General features: G+C 36.2%; 5 protein-coding genes and 1 long non-coding RNA gene across 15 annotated transcripts in view; 3 read left to right on the top strand and 3 right to left on the bottom strand.

Annotated features, from left to right (window-relative positions):
* LOC126851982 (protein SCAI) overlaps positions 1–5,769 on the top strand; it is a 30,577-nt gene extending 24,808 nt beyond the window's left edge. For all 5 annotated transcript variants that reach the window (XM_050596399.1, XM_050596400.1, XM_050596398.1 and 2 more), the window contains 2 exons: positions 2,763–3,176; positions 4,275–5,769. In XM_050596399.1, the coding sequence (XP_050452356.1) occupies positions 2,763–3,176; positions 4,275–4,519 (659 nt within the window). In that variant the 3' untranslated portion in view covers positions 4,520–5,769. The remainder of the gene's footprint in view (positions 1–2,762; positions 3,177–4,274) is intronic.
* LOC126852076 (uncharacterized) lies at positions 1,092–4,398 on the bottom strand. Its single transcript, XR_007687778.1, has 2 exons — positions 4,254–4,398; positions 1,092–3,007 (listed from the first exon to the last, which is right to left on the bottom strand). It is a non-coding gene; the product is annotated as an uncharacterized LOC126852076 (long non-coding RNA).
* LOC126852019 (negative elongation factor E) lies at positions 4,453–18,885 on the bottom strand. 4 transcript variants are annotated; one of them, XM_050596483.1, is made up of 4 exons: positions 18,582–18,885; positions 17,580–18,067; positions 17,192–17,434; positions 4,453–4,593 (listed from the first exon to the last, which is right to left on the bottom strand). In XM_050596483.1, exons 1-3 carry the CDS (start codon positions 18,669–18,671, stop codon positions 17,194–17,196), a joined length of 819 nt encoding a protein of 272 aa, XP_050452440.1. In that variant the 5' UTR covers positions 18,672–18,885; the 3' UTR covers positions 4,453–4,593; positions 17,192–17,193. The 4 variants fall into 4 exon arrangements, with proteins under 4 accessions (XP_050452440.1, XP_050452438.1, XP_050452437.1 ...); XM_050596481.1 differs by lacking the exon at positions 4,453–4,593 and adding an exon at positions 8,230–8,585; XM_050596480.1 differs by lacking the exon at positions 4,453–4,593 and adding an exon at positions 10,461–10,602.
* Positions 6,745–16,689, top strand: LOC126851945 (uncharacterized). 2 transcript variants are annotated; one of them, XM_050596294.1, is made up of 4 exons: positions 6,750–8,223; positions 10,232–10,577; positions 11,671–15,249; positions 15,443–15,594. In XM_050596294.1, the coding sequence occupies exons 1-4, from the start codon at positions 8,057–8,059 to the stop codon at positions 15,458–15,460; spliced, it is 4,110 nt and encodes a 1,369-aa protein (XP_050452251.1). In that variant the 5' UTR covers positions 6,750–8,056; the 3' UTR covers positions 15,461–15,594. The 2 variants fall into 2 exon arrangements, with proteins under 2 accessions (XP_050452250.1, XP_050452251.1); XM_050596293.1 differs by having other exon boundaries at positions 6,745–8,223; positions 11,671–16,689.
* A 349-nt stretch (positions 18,886–19,234) lies between the features above and the next one.
* LOC126852018 (uncharacterized) lies at positions 19,235–23,489 on the top strand. Of its 2 annotated transcripts, none has more exons than XM_050596477.1 (6): positions 19,235–19,989; positions 20,206–20,331; positions 21,832–21,873; positions 22,391–22,458; positions 22,521–22,724; positions 23,185–23,489. In XM_050596477.1, the coding sequence occupies exons 1-6, from the start codon at positions 19,662–19,664 to the stop codon at positions 23,263–23,265; spliced, it is 849 nt and encodes a 282-aa protein (XP_050452434.1). In that variant the 5' UTR covers positions 19,235–19,661; the 3' UTR covers positions 23,266–23,489. The 2 variants fall into 2 exon arrangements, with proteins under 2 accessions (XP_050452434.1, XP_050452435.1); XM_050596478.1 differs by having other exon boundaries at positions 21,847–21,873.
* On the bottom strand, positions 23,106–26,401 carry LOC126851997 (protein CNPPD1). Its single transcript, XM_050596429.1, has 5 exons — positions 26,080–26,401; positions 25,754–25,847; positions 25,362–25,567; positions 25,123–25,251; positions 23,106–24,726 (listed from the first exon to the last, which is right to left on the bottom strand). The coding sequence occupies exons 1-5, from the start codon at positions 26,122–26,124 to the stop codon at positions 23,947–23,949; spliced, it is 1,254 nt and encodes a 417-aa protein (XP_050452386.1). The 5' UTR covers positions 26,125–26,401; the 3' UTR covers positions 23,106–23,946.
* Positions 26,402–26,490: the final 89 nt, after the last annotated feature.

Raw genomic sequence — 26,490 nt, forward strand, 5'->3', positions numbered from 1 at the left:
ATATTTTTATAGGAAATAAGTGATGGAATATAATGGCAATCAATGTCGAAGAAAACAATTAAACTGAATCAAACGAAATTGAACTAAATGGAAATCATATTGAAGCAGCGATGTTTTTCATATGAAATTATTGAGACGGTATTATTTTATATGTTATTTTTATTTCAAGAAAATGTATTCAATTAAAATGCAAGTGTGTGAGATTTTCTGAGATTTTCATCGTTGTTTGATGTTTTTATGTAAGGAAAAAAAATAAATAAACAAACAAATTTATGCAATGTAGAATCTAACATTTTAAAATGTAAAGAGAATTTTGATTTAAAAATGTTAGAAATTACTTGTCTGTATACAAAGATAAAATGAAGGAAATAGAGATAATGCTAGCATGGAATCAATATCTTTCGCAAATGCAAAAATTATTTTCTCGATTTTTATCGAGTCTAAAATCTTCAATTAACAATCGCGAGCTACAATTAATAAGTCGCTCATATCTGTACTTTAATATCACACAAAAATCGTTTGGATTGTTCATTGCGTTGCCCCATCCCAATCCCCGTATCGGATAGTATCGAGCATTTCACGCCATACAATCTCGTGTAAACCACCAAGTCCGTTTTCCGAGTCCGCTTGAGTCGATCACGCCAGCACAAACGATGGTCATCCAAAAGTGACCACTGATACAGAATAGCCCGTTGTATAGTCATGCGGAGTTTAAAGCGAATCACCCGCTCGGCGAAACCGAAGGCGTACGCGTGTCGGTCTTTTCGGTCAATTTCCCCGATCGGTAATCCGGTACTTTGGCTACTGATATCATCATGGAAGTGGCTAGTCGAATTTCCTTGAGTCCCCTCGATTTGAGAACAATCATAATTATAGTAATAAAGAAACAATTTTTCCGCAATGATTTCGTAGCCATTCCGCGTAACCACGTGTTTCGTACACGTGGTACGCGATCACCTACTGTCTCTCTTTCTCCCTCTCTTTCTTTCGGAATGTCGGTTTTTATCAAACGAACCGTATAGGATGCCCTAAATGGACTGTAAAATATTTCAGAGATAAACTCTTGTTGACAAACTCGATGGACAAGACTCGATTTTTCTCACAAGAATTTTTAAACAATTTTTTTTTTTTTTTTTTTGTATTTGTCGCTATCGTCGCTTTTTATCAAGAAAGTAAAAAATCTTTTACGAGATATAATTAGCGTATTTTTATTTAACCGTCTTATTTTCATCGTGATTTCACGATGAGAGATATATATTTCGGTTATTGACTGACAATGATGCTAATTATAATGAAATACTCATCGTGATCTCGAGTTTATTTATTTGTGTTTATTTATTATGTTTATTATTGTTTATTTATTATATATTTTGTTATGACATTTTCTAAAAATGTTTGAAATCACTTGTGAAAAAATACGTATGAATCTAGGCGTAAAAAAAAACAGATTTCTTAAAAGATATATTAACGTTATTTTTAACTATTGACGATTTGATATTGCGATAAACCTCAAGTCTCGAGAGAAATTTTTGTTATTATGGAAAATGTATATGCTATCTTTTCAATTATTGCGTCTACTTAATTATTCTATTTCATAAAATTTGCGCATTATCTATGTTGATAAAAGTAAAATAAAGTCACTTAGGAACCATTTATCCGCATGTCATGCGCAACTTTTGTCGATTGCAATTTAGACTAGGATTACATATTGCTTAGATCAAGGTTGTATATCAGTCGCCGCTAGTTGCAACCAAGGTCTTTAAAGGAAAATGGAATAGCGCGTCCTAGTATCAAGGTTATTTCGTAATAAAGATTCGTATCATGGCGAATTTAGCTTTGCAATCAATATCAATGTATTAGAAAGACGAGTCTATCGATTACAATAATTGGTAACATAAATAATGCGGAATGAATTCCTCGGCTTTTGTTTATTAACGCAATTGCTCTTTGGAAAATTATAAAACCTTTACTTAGGCTTGGAATTAAAATATATGTCGCGATGAATGATGGCAACTTTGGGGAAAGACATAAATAATTATTTACGAACAATTGAAATTTTTAAATGAAATATTGATAACGAGATTGCATATAATTTTATGCATTTGTCATTCAAGTGAATTTGTCACGAAACTATAGAGTGTCAATACAAAATTAAGTAATATATATATATATACACACACACAAAGTCAAAATCTTTTGTGATTTAATTAAATTCATTTCTTTTATTTCTAATTTTTGACCATTAATTACAGGACGACAAAAAAATTCTTGTTAAGTAACTCTAATCAAAGTAATGTTTTTTTTTTATAAATTTTTGGCCACAAAAAACAATTGCTCCATCAGTTATCGTGAATTTTGAAATGAAAAATTGCTGATTTCTCACTCCTAAAATTCAAAATAATTTTAAAATCTGACATGATGCGGAGCAATTTGGACAGCGACATTGTTTTTTGTGGCCGAAAATCTATCAGAAGCACCTATTCTGATTAGAGTTACTTGACAAAAATTTTTTTTGTCGGTATGTGTTATCAATAATATTTAAATATCAAACATTTAAAAGTTTTGTAGATAAGATGACTGAAACATTTGCTGATGGAAGATCAGTCAGAATATATATCGTTTTTAAATCTCGATACGAAATATCTCGCTGACAAATAAACATGGACAGAATTTCGAGATTTCCTCAAAGTTGCCCGACATCCATCTGACGGCTCGGCGAACGCAGAATTGCACGATGTTGATAAAATCTTGCGATCCTACAGTGGGGTACGACCTGGGTGGCGTGTCCACGTGCAGCAAGAGGGATCCCGAGCATGGGAAGAGGCCGGCCGGTGGCAAGGAGCCGCATTGCCTGTACCCGGGCGATCTCTATCCGTTCACCAGGAAGCCACTCTTCGTCGTCGTCGACTCGGACAACAGCTTCGTGTTCCAGCAGATACCGCGCTACTTCGGCCAGCCCCTGATGGTGCTGATGTCGCCGCAGGATGTGCCACCGACTCTGCGCGACCTGCGACACAGTGGCAGCCTGTTCACCCTCTTTCTTCACGCCCCCCTCGCCGCCTTCTGCCTTATATGCAACGTCGGGAGTCTGCCCGTGCAACATTGGGAGCGCTGCCAGCGTTACATCGAGCGATTCCTTAACGAGGCCAGTCAGCTCGTAACGCGTTCCCGATGCGGTAAGGATACTCGACGTAATCATTGTCTTGAAGCTTCGATCAAACGAAAACGGTTGTGAAGCCGATTCGATAGCAAAAAAATAAATAAAAAACGATGAATTTTAGGAGATTCTGAAATTGCTCTCTTTAGATCAGTTTCTCCCGACAATTCGCTGATTTTGTTTAAAAATTGATATTATTTAATAAGACGATTTTAATTGAGACCATTTATACTCTAATTCGAGATAGAAGCACTTAACGCTTAATATTTTATTAAACATTCTAATCATCAAATTTAAATATTAAAATATTTTCAGTGTTTTTTAAAATTTCAGCGTTAAAAACCGTTTAAAATATGCACTACAATTTTAAATAGAACTCATCTAAATAGGTACGGCATACAATTATCGACAAAAATTTATTTAGCTTAGACCAATATGTTGCGTGGTGTTTGACAGTTATAACGCGATATTAAGAAAAAGGCGAGCAAGATTAAGATTTTATCGTCAAAACGAGGGCGTATTCTCGTTAGTGCAACAGCAGCCGGTCTCACCGAATGCGACTTACGATCGTGTTACAACAATAAACACGTTTGGCCTAGATCCAAGCAAATTTATTGGCGAACTTGCGTTCTCGATTTCTGCGTATCTCTTTAACTTCTGAGGGATAACTATTGTTTTCACCGAGATGAAACGATGTATCGTAAACTATCTCGAACAAACCCGTGCTTTGTTGAAAACAGTATTGAAATATCTTTCAGTTGAACAAATTCTCGGATGAACTTAGTCATTGAAAATTAAAGAGTTTCGCCAAATCAATCTCGAAGACATCGCTTTATCTGACAACAATTTTTTTCTTTTTTTTTTATAATTCAACACTTCTACATCATTTTGAGAAAATAAATTAAATTAAAAGCTTAATTTATGAAATAAGATTAAGAAAATGTAACACGATTTCTCATCGAACTTGCGCTAATGAAAGATCAACACGAAAAAAATATACGCGTCTATTTTAATGCTGTGAATTAAAAAAATTTGATATTTAACGGGCATTCCCTTCTCCGTCAAATCGCAAACCGTTCTCATTTTTTAATATTACCCATGATCTTGTAATTTACAGAGACCAGCGTACTGCAGTTCTTTGGCGACGACTTTCTGCGGCTACTGCTGGTACGCTACGTGTTCTGTGACGTGGTGCTGAATTTACATCGTTCGTTCAGAGGTCGTCAACAGAGGCCGCGTTGCCATCCGCCTCTGCCGGACGCGGAGGTCCTCGAGCATCCAACTCTTCATCATCTGGTGCTCGATCTGGCCGCCTGTCTGGATGCACGTGACCATTTCCCGGATAGTAACGAGCTCGCCTGACCCCGGCATCTTCCTTGCTCAGGCCCCGACACGACTCTGTTACCATCTCACAACCACGATTACGATTACGACTACTGTAATTACAATTGCAACAATAAAATCGTTACACTGAGACCTCATTAAACCGCGTCTTCGCAGTAATCGCGAGATAGCGGCCACGTGTGTACGTGTGACTCGATCCCGGGACTCTGAAAAAGAGACGAGGAACGATCCCGAGATTTCCAAATACGGCACACGAATGGTAGTATTGCGATATATGTTATACGATATGCAGCACTGAAGCACGATATCGCTCTACCGAGATTTAACGTGATTCATAGACGACGGGACTTGTTTACACCGTCCGATTATACCGTTCGCGCTGCGCTGCGACATCGAGAATCCCTAAATACACGATCGAACGAGTGTACTGCTACTACGCACCGACGCTTCGGACTGATAATGTAAAAATAAAAAAAAACTACTGCTTTGGGTTTTCTTTGAGAAAGTTACACGCTCGATGAAAAAAATGCGAATTTGAATGCTTGAATTGTAACATAGGTATATATATATACATATACATATGTATATGTATGTATATATATGTACATATATATATATATATATATATATATATATATATATATACATATATATATGGAATGGCAATATAATTTTCATACGAATAATATAATCCCCGATATTTGCATTCTTTCTGTCTCGTAAAACACGCACCGTAAAAGAGCTCTATCTCCGCGCTAACTTTGCGCGATTCAAGATAGAGACTCATTACCATGGTCACTTGCGATCGGCCGAGCCGTCATCACCCACGCGCGCAACGTCTCTTTTCTCCTCCGCTTGTTTATTTATAAGCAAAAAGTAGACCGCGGCCTGCAAGTTTGACGTTAACCGCACGGATGATGACTCGTACGGAACGAGCGAGTTGGAAGATTATCGAAGAAAATGTTTCGCGTTCATTTGTACATGTGATCATCCCTCCTGGACGACAACCACAATATCGGACCTTAGCGGCCGAACGAACGTCGAGCGAATGTCGTTATAGAACTCCTAGCATAATATACACACAACACACACACACACATACGCACACACCTCTCATACACTCACACACATACATACGTAATGTATTATATATTTATACACATGCTGTACATTCTATATATTTTATAAAGTATTGCAAAGAATGGAGAGTTTCAGATCTACCGGACCATCTTTCAGTCAATGGAATATAGTTGGATTTCGAGCGGAATCTTTGCGAAAATTGCATCGCGTAGCACCGTCCGCCCTTCAATTTTGTAGACTAAATATCTTGGCAGTTAAATTAAAGGTTTGTTGAAGTAAATCTTATATAAAATTAGTTAAAAAACAATATTTCGTTATTTACAAAAAACTTGATTTATCAACTCTTGATTATATCTTCTGAATTCTAATTGTTTATGTCTCAGAAATTATTGTGAATCTATATTAATATTTTTTAATTTAATATTCATGACTAAAAGTGTCATAGAGTATATCCGAAACACCCTGTATAATATGCCACAAATGCGAGAAAAGATATAATGCTATATATTTACATATTTATATGCAAATGTTTCGTACAATAAATAGTAACCGAGAATTTATAGATAATTTTACATGCAAAAATAAAAATCGGAAATGTAGAATAAAATAAATATAATAAAACTATTTTATATGAAATTTTATTTTTACAAGAAAATAGAGATCTCGAGAATTGAAGAGCTAATAATAATTTTAGCGCTTTTTTAAGCTTGGATGATTGATCTCGATTTATTTTTATATTTGAATCATCTTCTCGGTCTTACCATTCATAATAAAATGTCTAATATATATACAGGATGTTTCAAAAAAATTATTGTTTCAATTCTCACCTTTTAAATCAAATTCAACTGTTTCTTAGAAACAATGTATCGTCGATCAATGTTTATTAATTTATATATTAGACCGATTTATTTATATATCATGATTAAAGACATATAAAGATGACTTTGTGTGTGTGTGTGTGTGTGTGTGTGTATGCAGTTTATATTTTACAAAAAAAATAAGCTCTGATTGCGATTTTTTTTTTCAATACATGAAATATGCCGGTAATTTTGAGACACACTTATATACATATACATTGAATTACGAATATGTACAATAACGAATGTAGATTTCGAGAAGAACAGCGCAACTGCGCGGCTCTTTTCTACAAATTATTTTTACATTGACCGAAGCGTATTAACACAAATTTGATATTTGTTTAGGTGTCATCAACAATATTATTTCGCGATGTTGGCATCGAATGCCAAGATGTGACACAATCTTATGCCGGATCTTCATGCTTTCTTCGCATTGTGCTGGATTTGCGAAAAGATGCGTGTCATTGCAACGAGATTGTCCAAGCAGAAAACATTTCATCTTTCAACCAAGCCACACGATCTTTGTCCTGCATTTCAAATCGAAATCGCTTCGAGAAAATACCAAAAATGTTCAACTTTTCAGATTTATCAACATGTTCCTGCTTTATATTAGTTGCAGATCTCTGAAGAATAATTAATAAGCGAAAGTAGAGGATTTTAGAAGAATTGAGGATCTCGTGTAAGAATCGTGCTTCTTTTATTTTTTGTTATGATAACGATAAAAAAAAATTATGACCTTATACATAAGTAAAATTACGCGAAAGAATTATTGAATAATTGTATTGCTAAAGCGTTGCACAAGTGACCTTCTTCGATAATTAAGACAGCGGTAAGTGATGCTAATGTAACGTAGAATACCACAGCTGTACCCTAATTTCGTGCTGTGTTAGCGGCACATGTCAATGTATATTATCGTTGAGAAATTCTATGCCGAACGACGATGGTAGATTCGAATAATCATGTACATGTTGACATATTTCACAATCACATTCTTCGCTTTTCTCGATAACTGGAGATATCAACAAATATCGTATTAACACAATACATTATTTTTGATACTTAGCCAATCATGACGTGATTTCTTCTACGTCTACCAAACGAAAACTAAATGAAGAGGAGAAGAAACATCGTCTCTCGATCAGCCTTCCGAATATTCTCGCGCGGGGTGATGCACCAGATAAAATTTGTCACGACAGTACACGTGCACTGCGACGACGACCACAGATGCACCAGGTGACTCGGGCGTTCCCGAGACAGTGTCGCGGCCCATCGAATACCGGTGGCTGCTATAAATAATTTGATGTCCGCTCCGGTCGCGCTCGCGATGGACGGCCGAGGGTACAGAAGAGAGTCGGCTAGGAGCCGCTGCAGCGGGCTCCTCTAGCGACCGCTCAGCCTCCTTCTCTCCATATTATTTCTTTCTCTCTCTCTCTCTCTCTCTCTCTCTCTCTTCCTCTTCTCTTCGATCAAGAGACGAAGGACGTCTCGTTGACGACGTCTCGGAAAGAACTACGAAACGTCGTCGTCGTTTGTTGATCGTCGACGTCAAATCAGGTAGACAGACAGAGGAAGAAAAGACTGGAGGTGGATCAGCGGCGTCGTTTCTCCGGGGGTGGGGATGGAGCCGGAGCAACGAGGACGCGCTTCGTCGACGTCGAGCCTCGGACGCGAGGTCCGTTGCGGCTGTCAGTACTACCAGAGCGACTCGCTTCTGCCGGAACGACGTGCTCTTCTCGTCAGACCATCATCCAGGACGATGCAGCAGCCACCTGCGGTTCGCTGCAGGTCAGTATACCTTTCTTCTATCGAAACTGGCGCTAAACACGTTGATCATCTCACCCTCGCCCACATGGATAGTGGATGATGTAAGGTGGTCTTTCTACCTTCGCGAAATTAACCGTGAGATTATCTGACCCACCTGTCCTCTTCGCGCATCGGGTATAGGTTACATCGTGCGAAACCACGTCGCAGACCACCGCGGCTATTTAAGGTTCGCCCGGCTGGCTATAGATAGAAAGCTCGGTCAGCTCCCAAAGTCCGCCAAGTCCAGTTCCCCGTCCGCGACCCTCGTCCCGCATCCGCGTACCGGTATACGCCATGACCTCCCCGGGATGGACGTCCGGAACCATTAGACCGTGTATTGGATACTGTATAAAGCGCGTTAAATGATTCAGTAAGTCTAAATCACGATGCTACAGAATCAGATGTTGCGATAAAATTTATCTTTAATCAATTATCAACATCTTTAATTAATTATAATATTTTTATTCACGCGAGGACGTAACAATTGTAATGATAAAAGATGTATTCTAAACAACACTGAAATGCTAGAAAGATTTTTGAAATTTGTAAAATTTAAAAATTTAAATCTGAAAAATTAAAAATGTTTTTTAGATATCTCTGCGTTAGATATTTCTAATGTTTATGTTATTTTTCCCTATCTGTAGCATCGAAAATTCAACTTACCGAATTCACATTCGATTTCTGCTTTATAAAGTAAATAGTGTGAAAAATTTTGCACTCATAATTTATAATCATATTTTTTAAATGCAAAAATTAATATATAAATACTATAAATAGCATATTTTTAGAAAAATATAAAATACAATGTCTACAGGAAATGCATGGACTACTTTTCGATTTAAAGGGACACTAAACGCACAATATATCGATTTTGATTCGATTCGTGAATCTAAAACGAACATAACGTGAAATTACCAGTGACATCAGTGACATATCGGTTGATGAGTTTTGTTCGATCGACATGACTATTCCGATGTAGATATCCTGTGTAATTTCGTCCTGCATTCGTTTGCATTGGTCTCATGAGATCAAAAAGAGATCATCGCAATGTGGGGCGATATATCATGATCGAATGGAAGGAATTAGAAGATACATTGTTCTCTAAAATACGCAAGAGACACGTTTGAAATGAATTTTATATACATGTGCCATGATATCCCAGTGTGTATTTTGATCTATTATAGATATGATGATTGATCGCGAAAGAAGAATATTTATTTTTTATTATGACATTTTCATATGAATATCGTGATTATTTTAGATATTAGAATTTACATCTTAAACATCTTAAATATTATCGGAACATTTCGATGATGTTAACAATGATAATTCATCTGACAATAAATTCATCGTGCGCGATTGCAGTTTGTTCATGCGACATTTCTATTCTCACTAGAGATATAAATAGAACAAGAACTAAAATGTTTTCTTTTTTATAAAAAGCGGTTTTCTATGAAAAAAATAACAAATCTTTTTTCTCAAAATTTTATTTTTTCAGATGTTTAATATCTTTATATTTTGATTATTGCAAATTGATTTTTCATTACTTTTAACTTTTTAGATGATAGATTTGATGAGATGATTGAATTAATCATTATTATTTTAAATGTAGCTCGCATTCAAATTGGCTATATAATTATGTAATTACTTTTTTTAATTAATAAAAATTTTTTTTTTTTATTATATTTAATAAAAAAATATAAAGAAAAATAATATTGTATATTTAAAAAAATAATGAAAAAAATGTTTTTTCTATTAGAAAAAAAAAAGCTTTTTTTACATCTCCAATTCTCACACAATGCAAAGTATAATAAAGATATTTCCTTGCATTTCGTTAAGGACATATTTCTAAACATTCGACACTTGCACGGTATCACAAATCGCACGCAAAACTACATACATATAAAAAGTGAACCTTTTTATTTATAATATAAAATTTTAATTGTATCCGACTCTCGTATTAAGATATAAACATGAATTTTTGGTACAGCGAGCACGAGTACGAACCGATCGCGCCGCCGTCGCATCCGGCGATGGCGCCGGTCGTGCGTATCACCGACACGGACGTGATGCCCGTCGCCGACAGCGACGACAGTATCGACGACCGGGGCCGGTTGCCGCCGGAGCTGATCCTGGATGGCGATTTAGTCCTCCCGCTGGATGGCAAGATCGAGGACAGCGCGATGGAGGGCCGCGAGCTTGGCGGGACCGGCGACACTTCCGAGGAACAGGAGCCTACGGCGCAGCAATTCCAGGACAGGCTCGAGGAGCGATTTCTCGACGCGCCTACTCCTTACACCGAGTCCAGGACCGACGGCGAGGTCAATACCAGTCAGGTAATGTTCCCACCGCGATCTTGGCCTTGAGAAGATTAATATTCATAGGATAGCGCATGGAGAAAAAAAATTTGCTGTCGCAGAAAAATCTGTTTAGTCTGAAAACAATCTCTGGAGAAGTAATATGGAACTATATTAACGATATATCGATACAATATTGGTTTATCCCTTTTTTTTCCAAAAGAATCAATAGAAACTTCATCCCCGAGAATCGCGGCTACTGTGGTAATAAATTGAATAAAAAAGAATACTGTGAAAAAGCGGTTAAATATAGTTGCGATGGAGACCTCCGGAATTTAAAAACATCACGAGGCTTGTGAGATTGATCTTGTTGTCTTTAGTCCATCACTTGTGCCGAATGGAGCCTATATTTAGCGAAATTCGTGTGTAAAAAGGAGAAACGAACGTGTCACTGTCCGATTGTGCAATCGCGTTACTCGCAATACGTTCCAGAAAACTCGAGCCTCTCCATCTCGATTGTGCAATCGGTTCCAAGAATATGTATGATCCGTCGAAATATTAATCATTCTTCGACCTTGCCGGTATTTTTCAATGGGAGCATAAACTAGCTCGCACAAATTGTTGTGATGCGTAAAGTCTTCGCGATAATTGCGGTGAATTTAATAAATAAATTCGAAATTTTCTGACAATATATAACTTACTTTGCGATTAATTATAGTGACTAGCTACGTCATAGTAATTTAAAATATAACTTTTAATGTATTTCGCGTGTTTCTAAACGATATTGCATGTTTCGAATGTTTCGCATGATACTGATTTATTTTCATTGTGACCTCAAAGTGAGGATTGTGTTTGACCAATATTATAATATCTAAGTGTGTCAATTTTTATATTTTATGAAGTAGAAAAGTTTCTACCACAGAATAATTAATATTAAAAAGTAGATTGCAATTCAAAAATCTTACAATTACTCTTTGTATTACACTACAAGTAAATTTTTTTGTTTGGAAATTTTTTATTCTTAATTTATTTTTTAAAAATTTTTTAAATACTTTAAGAGGCAATTATAAATTAGATAATTCTTTTTTTAACTCGCATTATTTCTCATGGAAGCACATATTCATTATTCCAGGTAGACTCGTCGGCGATGGAGGAACTGCCGCTTCGACGCGGCGCTCGCGGCTTATCTCAGCGTATGAAGACGCAAGCTAATAAGCTGCGTTCTCGGCTCCGGGGCTTTCAGCGTCCCACGTTCTCGTTCCCGCAAAAACGGCAGAAGCCTGATAAAAAGACGACGAAGACAACGACGACGACGAGATCGACGGCAACGAGCAGTGGCAAGTCGGAAAAATCCCGCAAATCGGTGGAAAAGCGACCCAGCAGAATGGATCGGATAAGAACATCTATATCTGAGAAGACGGCGAAATTCAGCCTCGATCGAACAAAGTTCAGTTTGCCCGACAGATCCAAATTTCATCTACCGGAAAGACCAAAATTCAGTTTCCCAGACAAGTCGCGCTTCCACTTGCCGGAGAGGCCAAAGTTTAATATCAAGAAACCCAACATCCGTTTGCCAGATGCGCTTGCTCGCATCAAACGGCCGCCTTCTCTGCGCGAGCAACAACAGCAACATTCAACCGAATCCACCGTAGGTTCTAAGCGTAACATCTTCGATTTCGCCACGTATCCGCGCATTTTCGACAAGAAGTCCAAGAAGCATGGTGAATACGCGACATCCTCGCCCAAGGATTCTAGGACTCAATCTGCGGAGAGTGCGACTTTTCCTCGTGCTCGGAAGGGGAAACCCTTCAGCGCCAGATGGACTCAGCGTTTCGGAAACTCAAGTAATAATCAGGGTCATCCGGAGGAAGAGGCAGCGGCGAGCGATGGCTCTCCTCCGTGGCATCAGAGTTCGATAGAAGAACCGCCAAGGTTGTCCGCTAGAACAGAAGAGGAGATATTGGCAGCGGCTCGCGCGATTCCGTGGGAGGATACGAGAAAACGGGAACAGTACGACGAAGAGGAGATACAATACATGGACTATGAGCAAGAGTCATCAGAGATGTCGGATCGGCATCTGGCTCCACCGAGGAGAATCCATAAGATGTCGGAACGGCAGGAAGAATCATACGAACACGAAGAAGTGATGGACCCGAAATCATATGACGATCGAGAAATAAAACGTGTTCACAGAGACGAAATCGAAGACAATGAAAATGCGGCGATGCGAGACGATTGGCACGCAGATAATCAAGAGATAATGATTGAGCAAAAATTCAGACCAATTCCTAGATCGCTATCGTTGGACGAAGATATACCGCGAATTTTGGAACGAGAAGGATACGAAGGAGCATTCATGGCCGTAGATCCGAGACGATACGGACCGCATAAAATGGCGTCTGAGGAGGAGCAAGAAGAAGAGGGAGAATTGGAGGAGGGCGAAGAGGAACATGAACCTTCTTCGATGCAGTCCGATCGAGAACATCAAGCGTCTAGCGGTAGTTCTTGCGATCGAAGACGTCGAGGAGTCATAGAAGAGATTGATTCTGACGAATTCTTCGTGCGAGCAAGCGGTATCAGTCAGGACGATATAAACTTAGAAAATTATTTAACCGACGAGATTCGAGAAGCTCTCAGATCGAAAATCAGCGCTTTGCAGGATGATGAGCTTCCACCTACTCCGCCGCCTCAACGTCCTATGAGAACGCGAACTTTAAGGAAACATAAGGAAGGTTTAGCTTCAGTGGAGCGGTCTACCGAAGCGATACCACCGGCTAGACCGAAACGGGAACGCGCGGCGGTAGCTCGACGCAGTCGAGAGGCTTCGCTCGTGGACGAGATGTTCCGCGAACGTACGAGAAGCGATTCTAGAAGTGATTCTAGACATCGCGTGGTATATCAGACAGAGGGAAATCAACCAGAACCATTGCAGGAACCATTGGACGACATAGTCGTGGTAAAACCGGCACGAAGAAAGTCGAGATCATCTTTACGCAGTCAATCACAACCGCCAATGGAAACATCGATACTCTTTTCCTCTGCTATACTTGATTCATCCGTTCTACCAGCTACACCACCTGCGGTACCAGTACGCAGGAAGCGTTCGCACCGAGAGATGATAATGGACCGGAGAAATGGCGATGTAAGTGTACCAATCTGCAATGGTCATCGTGGTGACGAGTGTGAAATCGAAATTGCCAAGTCCAAGAAGCCCGTGATACCAATGAGACCATCGCGATCGCGGCAGTCGTTGGTCGAGCGTAATATCATAATGTCCGCGAGTCATGAGAACATTGTAAACTTAGATGCGCGGCACCGACGGGCAGAATCCGCGCCAGAACCGATACCGGTACCGCCAAAGAGACGATCCCGTTCAAGGACGACATCGGTTGCTGCCGATGAGGACAGGACATCACACGGCGCGGAATCTTTGCCGGAAGCCGGCTACGTGGAAGAGGATATACCGCGAGAGGATGAGAACGGCTCGGCGCAGGACTTCTCCGGTTACGCGATCGTAGAGAAGCGGGAGAAACCGCCCAGACCACCGCCACCCAGGAGAAAACGCAACAAGTTCGCTACGACGCCGAGGCCGACACCGCCTAAGCGACCTCAACGAGCGTACAGCACTCTGGGACCCGCCAGAACGAGGGATACCAGCATGGTATCGGAAACGATTATCGATATGACTGTAACACCCGCTGAATCCGCGCCGTACATCGAGATTGACGCAGAAGATATCGAGCATAGAGATCTCCGCAGTGGAATGCTTAACAAGATCCAAGGCCGACCGCTTCCAGCACCGCCGCGACCACCCAGGGCGAAAAAAGAGCATGCAATCATTGAACGACCTCGCACCCCGTTCGAATATTCAGAGACAATGGAGACGACGGCGGCGACACAAACCGACCCATTGCCGGATGATATGGTGATCGAGGAGATCACTCAGGCGAAACTCATAGTGGCGCCTTCAAGATCAGGTTCACAAGTAATGGTGTCGATGGAGCGCATACCCAGCCCAAGTAGGACAGGTACGCCGCCCGTACCGCCACTGCCAATGTCGCAGTTTATACGAAAGGATGAAGAGGAAGAAGAAGAGGTAGAAGAAGAGATAGAAGAAGAGGAAGAAGAGCGGCAGGAAGAAGACATTCGAATGGCATATGACACGATGTCATTGACATCGTCGCCGATGAGAGAAACGGATTTAGAAGACAAGCACAGATCGGTGCCGCATTTGGAAGAACGCGTTGAAGAAGAATCACAATCACGACCTCAGATCAGATTCTCAGGTCTGTTACCTGACGAACCGTTGAGAATCAGCAGTCTCGAAGTTGGCGATTTGAAGGTCGATCGGCTGAGCGTATCACAGATAGAAGCACATAAAATTGTGGCGTCCGAAGTGGATGCAATGATGATTACGGCATCAGAATTGAAGGGCGGCATCAGTTCCGTGGAGGAGAGTTTTTCACCAGCGATCATCAGGGAACTAATGGCGATTAGGAGCCACTTGGAAACCGTAATGCAGGAGAGACATTGCGAAAGCGAGGACTCCGCAAGTCACAAAATAACCGACATTCCTATGACGGACAACACTCAAGTTCGAGAGCAGGAATCTGTTTCGCAAGAAGATTCGCGGGAAGTGGCAGAATCTGATGATGCTATCGTGAATGAATCAGCGGAAGACAAGGAGACGGAGGCTAACGAGGACCAAAAGGTTGTTAAAACAGACATAATAGATGTCAAGGACAAAAAGATATCACACGCTTTCTCAGTTGCTCAAGCCAAAGAATTCCCTTCCTCCCAAACACTTGCAATAGATGAATTAGAATCCAAGGGTAAAGACGAAATCACCACACATTTGCTCACAGTTGCTCAAGATATTCAAGATAAGTCCTTACACATTTTAGATTCCGAACATCCCCTAACTTTGAGTTCGCAAACCACAGCGGGTTTTCACGTCGACGAATCTCGTGCCTCATATCCTCTGTCGGATGTGCCTTCAACTCGAGCTTCCGAATCGAGAGAGTCGCCAGAACGCGTTGACGAGCTTCCGAGCTCTATCCAGATTACTACTACAGCTTCCACTGCTACTGCTACTGCTACTGCTACTACAACTACAACAACTACTACTACTGTTGCCGACCCGAGCACAACATCTACGAGTCTTCATGGTAGCAAGGACGATTTGTTTGATAGTAAAGAACAGACTCTTCGCAAGTCGAGGTCTAGATCCCCTTCGCCTAGCAAAGGTATCATGCGACAAACCGCGTCCCCAGTCCGTTCATTGCCACCAGCCATCTCTGTGACTCCCGATATACCTGAATCAATCGTACAGAGACACGGTACCTCTATGGATGTTCAACCACAGCGTGCTATCATTTCCTATTCTTCGGACACGAGACATAGTGTCCCTAAAAACGCTCAACCTCAACGTGCCGTCATTTCCCACTCTTCTGATACAGAACAATCCCTTAGAGAGAGACAAAGGGAATCCTCTGAATCACCAGTATCCTCTTTGCCTTTAAATGCAACTCATTTAATCGCCTTTCCAGCCTCTGAAATTCCAATGCAATTTTTTTCTCTGAATGAAACAAATCGACATATTAATATAGAACCTGGTGTTATAGACACTACACAGCAACTTCTCCGAGCTCTTCGATCTGCTGGTATAAAAGCCATAAGGCATTTTATAAGGTATTTAACGTCCACAATAAGTATAGATGATACGACAGAGAAAATTAGAGAGGTAGAACTAGTAATATGTGCTCTATTACTTTTGATCGTAGGCTTATTGATATATTATTTCAGTAGAACACAAACTGTAACACATCTTCACCATTGGGATTATTTTAATCCCCCTCAATAATATGTTTTCTACAATTCAGCCTACATCATATGCATATTCATAAATAATTCATTGGTATGTAGAAATTAAAATTTCATATTCTTCTATAAATTTGTTTTATATAACAATAATTTTGTGTTGAAGGAAATAATAAAAAAAATACAGACTAGGACAAAGCAAGGAATTGGAGAACGGTATTATAGTTAAACTACAAAATAAAGAAAAATGCCAGGTTTGTAACAAACAAATTGTAATTTTATCATTGTGCCAAATGTACAATTAATACCTGAAGTATATTATTTACAACAACTTTTGGTCTAATTAATCTATTGTATAATATATACAAGTAAATTTCTAAGTGTAAAAATATTAAGAAATAGTTCATATAATATATTTTTTTTTTTATTAAAAAGAAAATATTATATAGCAAAAAATCTGTATTTTTGCTAGTTAGATTGTTAAGTAATTTTTTTTGTTCTTAAATTCCTTTTCAGTTCCCACTCGTATTTTAGCATATTATATATGCACTCTCATGCATATATAAGATGTTATTGCGTGCTATAAAAAAAAAAAACGTAAGTCTATATTCTCATGAAAATTGTTTGCTATATATCCAAATTTATTGTTTTAATAATGACACATAATGTGTCGCAATGAAATAGAAGATATATGTAATATTAGAAATAAATTAAAAAGAAAGTTTATATATATATATATATATCGTGTATATGTATCTATATATAAAATATGTATTATCGTACAGAATTATAGTTAACATTTGAAAAATTATGAGTAATGTAAAAATACTTACATTTACTGAAAAAGGTCCTCTTCATAAACTTTAAGATCGCGTCTGTCTTTATGTGCGCTTTTTTGTGAATAGTTAGCTGCAATTGGTGACCACATAGAACTAGACATATCGCTCACAGGTTCTATTACAGGTTGTCTCCTTGCTAATGATACTTTTAATTGGATCGAAGAGACCATACTACCATCCATTTCACTTATTGCTCTTTCAGCTGCTTCGGCTTTTTCAAAAGTTATAAAACCACGGCTAAGAAAAAAGCATAGGAAGATTAGAATTATTATTTATTTATATTATTTATTATTATTTATATTATATAACTGCAAAAATATTTTTAATGCATTTGTTTTGAGTTCATATTGTTGTATATATAGGAAAAATAATTTGTACTTACTTTTTTTCTACTTCCATTGAAATATTAACAATATTTCCAAAATTTTGAAAATGTTTCTTAAGATAATCTTCTGTTATCTTGTAGCCACATACAAATATTGTATTTCCCGCACGTGGTTTAATCTCTTGCTTTGGAGATTGTGTGTCGCTGACACTTCTATCTCCAGTGTCTTGAGCGCCAACAAAGCTATTGTACAAATCTTTTACTCTTGGTCTCTTGGCCTCTGTTTCTTCTTCTTCCTGTGTTGCCGAGAATGGTTGGTAAGAACTAATTGTTTTTTCTGTACTGTTTAATTTTCTTTCTAGTCCACGAGATCTTTTAAAAGTTTGCTCCGGTCGTTTAGGTATCTTTGGAGCTGTGATTACACCAGATTTGATTAATTTCTTAGCTACTTCGCGAGCATCTCTTGCTTCTGTAGGTCGTTTTAGCACTTGAGGAATACGTTCTACTTCCTGTTTAGGAGCCTTTAAATCTTGCAGAGCCTTTTTCTATAAACAAAAAGTAACAATGACTGAAAATATAATCAAAAGACATATGTAAATATAATTATTACTGAAAGAATAAATATTTTACTTTTGCAGTTAAATTTAGAAAATTTAACTTAAGGACCTGAGCAGAGACTTTTGCATAACCATAAGTATAAGGAAATTGATTGATCAATTTCCTTATGCATATGCTTATGAACTAATCAATTTCCTTATTCTTATAGTTATGCATTTATCCAAAAGTTCGTGCTCAGACCCTTACAATTTGTTAAATAAATTTTATTATTTGCTACAATAATTTTTAATTGTTTAGCACATTTTCTATTTTTTTTTTTTACGTCTTACTATAATTTATTGCAATAATTGTGTACATACACAAATACATATAGGCTGGGTTCGGGGAGCACGCTTTTAGCGCTATGAGCGTGCTCAATCTTTGTTATTTATTGAAGTTGCTCCCCGAACCTAACCATAATGCATTCATGATTGAAAAAGCAAATATAACCTCAATATATACCTTTCTCTTAAGTTTGTTATATTTGGCTTGCAGCATCAGCTCTTCCTCCGTTAAATTTGACGGAAAGTGCAAGTAAACCATGTTTTGCATGTAATATCAACAATGAATAAAATATTTCAAGAGTCCGTCTTTATAAATTATAAATGTTTTATATCTGCACTTTTCAGGTTAGATTTTCAGGCTCGTCTATAATAGCAGTCATAAAATCGTACGATACAATCGTAATCACACTGCAGTCGCTTGAAGACTATTTCCAGTCGCAAGGCAGCATCGCAGTTGTGCAAGTCGGTCCAATTCCTATTCCTGCGATTTTACGACGAGCCAATTAGATAAATCACGTACAGATTTCCGTGCTTTCTGATTGGCTGTTACACGGACAATGGCTCCCGCAACAGACGCCATGCGTGATAGACCAACGAGCGTACAGCTTTTATCCATGGGTCAGAATGAATCAGAAGAAATCTGGATGCAAAAAGTGCAAACAAGAAAGTGACGTTTGGGTGCGTTCGAAAATCATACTCGTCAATAGCATTCAATTGACCAATCAGAACAAAAAAATCTTTGCTTCTGATTAGTCAATTGAAATTGACACTTTATTCCTAAGATAGAATTTTTGAACACATCGAAAAGAGGGAAAAATCCTTCGCACATGTCTTCAGTCATGTCCCTCGCTATACTCATCATAGAAAAGTAAAGGAAATGTATTTAAAAATATCAACTAAAATAAGAGACAGAATAGTATTATAAATGTGAAAAAATGTATGGACTCTAAAAAAATGAAAGAAACTGTCAGATAATCACGTGTGTCAATTTATATATTTACGCATGTGCGCAAAGATTTATCCTGATTTGTCCCTTCTATCAACACGAATGGGTTCGAATTTCCTTGCGTTTGACGTCATCGCCTCGAAGAAGCTCCGTTCGTTATCATCAGGTCCTTGAACCTTTTTCAGCACTTATCAGTTTGTTCCAGACAATTTTCAAGAGGCTTTCTTCACAAGATAACGCGCTAGATATTCCACGATTCGACGAATAAATCGCCTCTCATTTGAAGCGTCCGAATTTTTGAATTTTGACAAGATGTGCGTGTCGATGACAGCCTTTAGTCGGCGAGGATTTTTTTCGAGGGACATCGCACAACTCAACATTAAACAATCATGTTATTCTAATAATCGCAATAATGCATTGTCGCGATATTGCCCCACGTCGTTCACGTCATGCATCGTTGACATCCTGAATAAAAAGTTCTCTTCTATGAAAACTCCAATCTCTTCTGACGCTATCATCGAAGCTTTGACGAAGCAACAAGCAAAGGAACTGACTTTGAAGCTCACCTCGGAACAGCGTAAGCTGTTTTTGGCGGCATTGAATGAATGCAAATCAGAGGAGGAAAAAGCTGGCTATAAAGGTAAGCACATTTCTTATGGAGAAACTGTAAAGAACTTGTGCTGTTTAACAAATGTTTGATTGTTAATATATAATACTTATTTTATTTTGAGACTCAAGAATTAATAGAAAATTTCTATTAATGGAATTTTATGTTTATTATTCATAACTATATATATAATTTTAAAAAATTTAATTTTTAATTTTTAATTTTATAAGTTTTTTGCCTTTTTGCTAGGTCAATTGGCAGCTTTCCGATGGAGGAGCCAGCTTGGCAGACCTAGCAAAATACCATCACTGGGTGAGGTGGATCCTACAGGAACCTTTTGTCCCATGCCAGATGACTGGTTAAGTCGCAAGTATGGTAAGAATATTCCTCTTTATTATTTGAATCATATTTTATTGCTCTATTTGTTAAGGAAGGAAAAGTTGAAGAAGGAAGCGCAGTTTTATTTTAATATCTTTGATGAGGTGTACCAGTCTTTGTTACATTCATAAAGTGTTACAAACATTAACTTAGATTTATCATCTATAGATGTCGCAAAATAAAATTAACACCCTCGACTGTTATTTATCTTTGGATATAATGGAATCTTTTTCCTGCAATGCGATCTCCATGGATGTTATTCTGTAAGTTGAACTTTCCCCATTCTCTCATTCTCTTTTCTTCTCTTTCTCTTTTTCTAATTACACTAACCCTCTTACCTATTTCTTCTATTCTGACACAACTTTTTGGATGTTTCACGATGAACCACAGTACCACAGTTAGGTAATACTTTGAACATTTCTCCCTGATTTTCTCCTTTTTTAAACAGTTTTTTTAAACTGTTTTTCTACTGTGGATGATTTCCACAAACTGATTGTTTACATTAATTTTTTCTACTTCCATACATTTTATTTTTCAATATCATAAAATTTCTAGTATTTCTGAAGTAATTATTTATTTAAATTATTTTAAATTTATCCCACATTATATAGGCAGATTTGTACTTCTATTATGCTAAAATGATTATATATTTTTGCAAAAGTTTAAGGATATTCTGTAGTCGTGAAACCCTTCCCTTATTTCTGTATTCATTTTCCCTATGATACACTATTAGAAATAATTCTTCAACAGTTTTTTTTTTTTTTTACCTAAAAATTTCTTCTTTCTTATTTGAAATATTTTCATTAAAAAATATTTCAAGAATTACTTTAAATGTATAATTTTCAAATATATGGTGCAACAATTAAGTTTTGCATACAAAATTTATGTTTAATCATACAAATCTTAGACAGTTAAAAAGTTTCAGTGTAATCACCATCTAATTCATTACACTTAGTCCAACATCTTTGCCATTGCTCAAAGCAGCTTTGATAATCTTTTGAAGCAAACTTTTTCAAAATTTAATCACGTTTCTTTTTATGTCATCTATATCTACATACCGTTACTCTTATGCATAGACTCTAGGCTTGAATCATTTGTAACGTTTCTGTTGGTTAACGTTGCAACTTTTCTAATTTAATGCAGAATTTAATGTTGGCGCGTTGTTCAAGCGTTCCTTCCATTCATTTATTTGAAAAAAAAATTTTGTAACACAACTTCGTAACTGTAGCTCATTAACTATTGAACTAAATAATTTAAAACTTACACTATATATGTTGAATTGAGTTGTGAATAACTTCCTAAAATAGCAGCACAAACGGATTAAACATTCGGAAATGCGAAGCGAACCTTGAAACTTAATTGTTCGACCGTGTATGAAGAGTAGAATAAATTCGTCTTGTAGTATTTGGTGCTTGCTAGTTTTATTAAATAATTATATTTCTTATAATTCTAGTTGAACAATTGTAGATTCATAGTATATACTTTTTCTCATTGCAGTTGAAACCGTTCCAGAACCAACTACAAAAGATCTGACGCTAGGTACATACTATTTTCCATGTCATCACAGCTGTTTAATTATATGTTTGCAAGCAAACAATTAGTTGCATTTGTCTCTTAGCCATCTCATGCTTGCTCCCTTGCATGATATGTTAATTAGTGCTGTTCCATGTAAAAAGATTATTGTTAACAAGTTAACTATTATATATATGATAACACAATGATTATTTATGTTACTTAGAAGCTGTATTTTTTGTATTTAAATATTTGATAATTTTATATATTTTCAAGATCATAATTAAATATAAATTTCAGAATTTTTCAAGTAAGTTTTGATCTGATATTAAAGCTTATTACACAATTATTTAATATTTAAAGGCATTGATTAAATTTTGAGCAAAACAGTTAACAAGATTTTAATGAAAGAGATCTTATTTTAATAAAGCTTCAAATGCAAAATATGCAAAAGTTTTCTATATATATAATAATTTACATCTCTCTCATAAATAATTCCGGTTGAAAATGCAAATAATCTCAGACAATTATTCTATTTTTGCAGTCGCAATTGCGAACGCAATTCCATTCGTTGGATTTGGTTTTCTTGACAACTTCATCATGATTGTTGCTGTATGTATCTCATAGGTTTTCACTGTTCTATTGCGTGCCAACTTTTAAGATCAATGTTTCAGGGCGATCAAATCGAATTGATCTTGAATAGAAGGTTTCCGATTTCGACCATGGCAGCAGCCGCGTTGGGCAACACGGTATCCGATGTCATTGGAATCGGTTCAGTGCATTATGTTGAGATGTTCGCTCAGAAAGTTGGCTTCAAAGCGCCCAAGTTGACATTAGCACAATTGAATCTACCTAGGACACGAATAGCAGCAAACTTGGTATGATTGCTTTGTCATATGTTATTAAATTATTATTTTCGAATATAGCAATGGAAATATAAAAATTTATTTATTTTGTATATTATTTATCTATTTATTGAAATTATAACATTAATGTGTATGTATATATAATTTATATTTAATATATATATATATTAAAATTTAGAAATGAAATCAGAAAAACCAATTTTTAAATATTAAACTATTATATATATATATAATATATAAATAACTAAATTTACATAACCATGTATCTCTTAAGGAATTTCTTTATATTGCTATTTTAGAAGTTTACATTATTAATTTTAGGGGAAACAGTTACAGGACAGGGGGTTATTGAGATCATTATAACTATTTTTGCACGAAGAAATTTCGAGAAAATTAAAATTTGGCATAAATTTTTATTTAGCGAAATTATTTGTAATGTAACTCATATGAACAATTTTTCTATTTAATACAGGGCCGAGTCATCGGAGTTACGATTGGATGTCTCATTGGTATGACGCCTATACCAATAGCCGCGCTTTTCCGCAGTAGCTGAATTGCTTGAAAAACGACTGAGAAATGAATTAAGTTAATTTGCACATGGGACTGTAAACATTTCACTTATAGTAAGCACTCTTTGTCTCAAAAAGGCCTATAGACTTCTATAATTTTAATGTTTAATTGCCACAATAACACAATTTGTCTCACAACAAATGTATTTAATATATAAATGTATAGGATGTTAATATATATAAATGAATAGGCTGTAAATGTAAAGAACATGGTATGTGTGTGTAATATCATAATTTTTCTTTTTTATCTAGTATTTATTTTCTTTTTTTTTATTATAACAAAGTTTTTATTTCTTGCATGATACTGTATTAGCATTTTAATCCAGCACTGACTCTATTAAATAAAAGCAAGTAAAGAAGAAACTTATTTTTTACTTGTTATGTAGAAATAAAACTAGAAAAAAGAAAATAGTTTTAGCTTCTAATAGAATATTGACCGTTTTCGTTCGCTTATTCGTATATTTATTTCTTGTAAAATCAAATAAATTATATAATATTTAATGTCTTTAGATGATAGAAACACACATAATGTTCTCTCTCGCAGTATGCAATATCGGATATTTATTTGGAAAAACACGTTAGTATCGAATGTTATATTACAAAAAGTTAGTACAAAAAATACAGATATATATCTAAAGAGATAGTTTAGGCAAAGCGTTAGGAAGCTAATAGTAAATGTTTAAAGATATTGATGACTGAACGACTTTCATAATGTAATTGGCCCGATCGTTTCCAACTATCAGTCTGATGGAGATTATAATGTTTCCTAATGCTTCCTTCCAATTTACATTGCGACGATAGTCTTCTGGTGCAAAATCTTTCATCTTGTCTATCTTTTCCATCTTTCTTATTTTCATATCTTGCGTCGAATTAAAGGAAAACTTGTTAGTAATGTACAATTTCCTAGTGGAATTTGTAAACTCGACATCGTCCTCCAAGATGCAATACTCGGGTAACCAAGTCATCATGGAATTGAGCCACCACTGCCAACCAGCTATGTCGTTATCATCATTATCGATCTCGGTAGAATAATCAACGCTCTCGTTTCGGATCAACGAACCAGATATCGAAAGATTATCGTTGATTTCTTGAGATTGTGTATTCATTGATATATCAATTAAATCAGTTGACATGAAATTCGTTTGCAGATTCGTAGGTTGTCCCGGACTTAGCGAAGCTCCAGGTAAATAACTTTGTGCAACAAAATGGGCAATCAGAGTGGATCCTACGAGAGTTACCAAACCAACGGTATAGGTCGCCAAGCAGATCGAGGAGACATTTATCAGGGTTTGCGCGATTGCAATTAGTTGAACAGAATTTAGCAGACAATTCAATTCTGTATACGAACACCATCCACGTTTTTGTACTTCCCGATATGCTACATCTTTCTCTAGTCGTTGCAATTTTTCCCAAAAATCTTGTTGCTGTACTAATATCGTCCAATTCTATAACATAAAAAAATCTTTGATAAATAGTAAATATTTTAATTATGGTATTATTTGATTGTAATAAACAATTTTTTTATTAAGTTGATAAGTTTGATTATATAAATAAATGAGAATAATGTGTAATTTGATTTTCTATTCTTTAATATATAGCTTCAAAAAACTTATTTAATTAAAACACGCTTTAATACAGATAATTCAATTTTCTCACATAAAAACAATCATAAATTGAATTAAATTAGAGAAATTTTAAACACCAAGTTAAATCAAAATTTAATTAGAACTGTAATTTGATAATACCACAGAGAGATTTAATCAGTTTTATTTAATTTTAGCCATAATTTTGTAACAATATATTTTATTATTTGAAAACAATATATAGGACAATGTGCTTACGATTGCAGCAAGAAAATCTTTTTCCAGTTTATTCATCCGAGATATAGTCACTTGTCCTGAATTTGCCCATTCTTTGTTGAAAACTTCATCTTCCTCACCATCATCGTGCAGAAATTTACTGGCTACCATCTGATAATTGTGACAAAAGTTTATTTGAATAATATTATAACATATAAATTATTTTTTAAATCTAACTATAATTTAACTAATAATAATTGCAATGCTGTAAAAATAATTACCAAGGAAACTAAGAATAGCTCAGATGGTGCTACTTGTTGAAGATATTCTGGATTACAGTTCTTTAATCTTTCAATATACAGCAAAGCTAATACAAGCGAGCAAGGAGAAACACATGCATTTCTAGATATTCTGCTTGCTTCCTCCACATCAAGTTTTTCTAATGTATGATCACTTTTTGCTTCTGTAAAAAACTCAGCTGCCAATTCTGAAAACATAAAAAAATTAATTTGTGAATCTTACTTTTTTAAATCAATAACTTTAAATTTATCTTTGTACATAATAATATTATGAAACAAATATACAACAAAATAAAATACAAATATATATAGAAGTCATATATGGCCAATAAATTGTAATGAAGCTAGCTTTTACAATTCAACATTATACTAACCAGTAACTGGTAAACTTAGGCAATTAATTTTTGGTAATTTAGAATAGTACAATGATTTTCTTATGCGTTTCAAGAATTCGTTATGTTCCAGATCCTGTAACAAAATAAATGGGACATCTATCAAAAAATTCAGTTAATGAATGAATAATACTGAAAAACACGCAATAAGTTTTTATTGAATTTTAATGTTCTTCAAAAAGCTATTCCATCTTAATGAAAATATTTTTGATAAAAATGAATAGTTTTTCTTCAAATTCCACAATATACATAAAAAATATCTATGTGGAAATATTTATAAAGCTGCATATAACTATATATATATTTACCATTGAGTTTACTGGCCCATTTATGCCTTGCCAGCTGTTTGTCATTGTTGAGTATTCGCGTTTATATATACCATAAACTTCTTTGTAATATTTAATACTTAATAACCAGAATTGCTGCTGTGTGTTTCAGACAATCACTTCATCGATGTAAGAGAGAAGTAAAATTTAAAAAAAAAAAACCAAAATACTATGTCAACCGTATGCCCAAACGCGTAACATGCTTGACTGCTTGACGCGCTTACAATAATTTAGGTTAGGAACATAAAAGAAATGGATTCAACAGACCAAATCGTTGAATTATCGTCTTGTAACACCGGAGTTTAACTGGCTGGATCTAAAAGGTAAGGACCAATCGACTGTTGTTTGATAGTTACACAGCTGATACTGATCTGTTCTTTATAATTGCACTGA

The sequence above is a fragment of the Cataglyphis hispanica genome, chromosome 9 (assembly GCF_021464435.1).
Source record: "Cataglyphis hispanica isolate Lineage 1 chromosome 9, ULB_Chis1_1.0, whole genome shotgun sequence".
NCBI lineage: Eukaryota > Metazoa > Arthropoda > Insecta > Hymenoptera > Formicidae > Cataglyphis > Cataglyphis hispanica.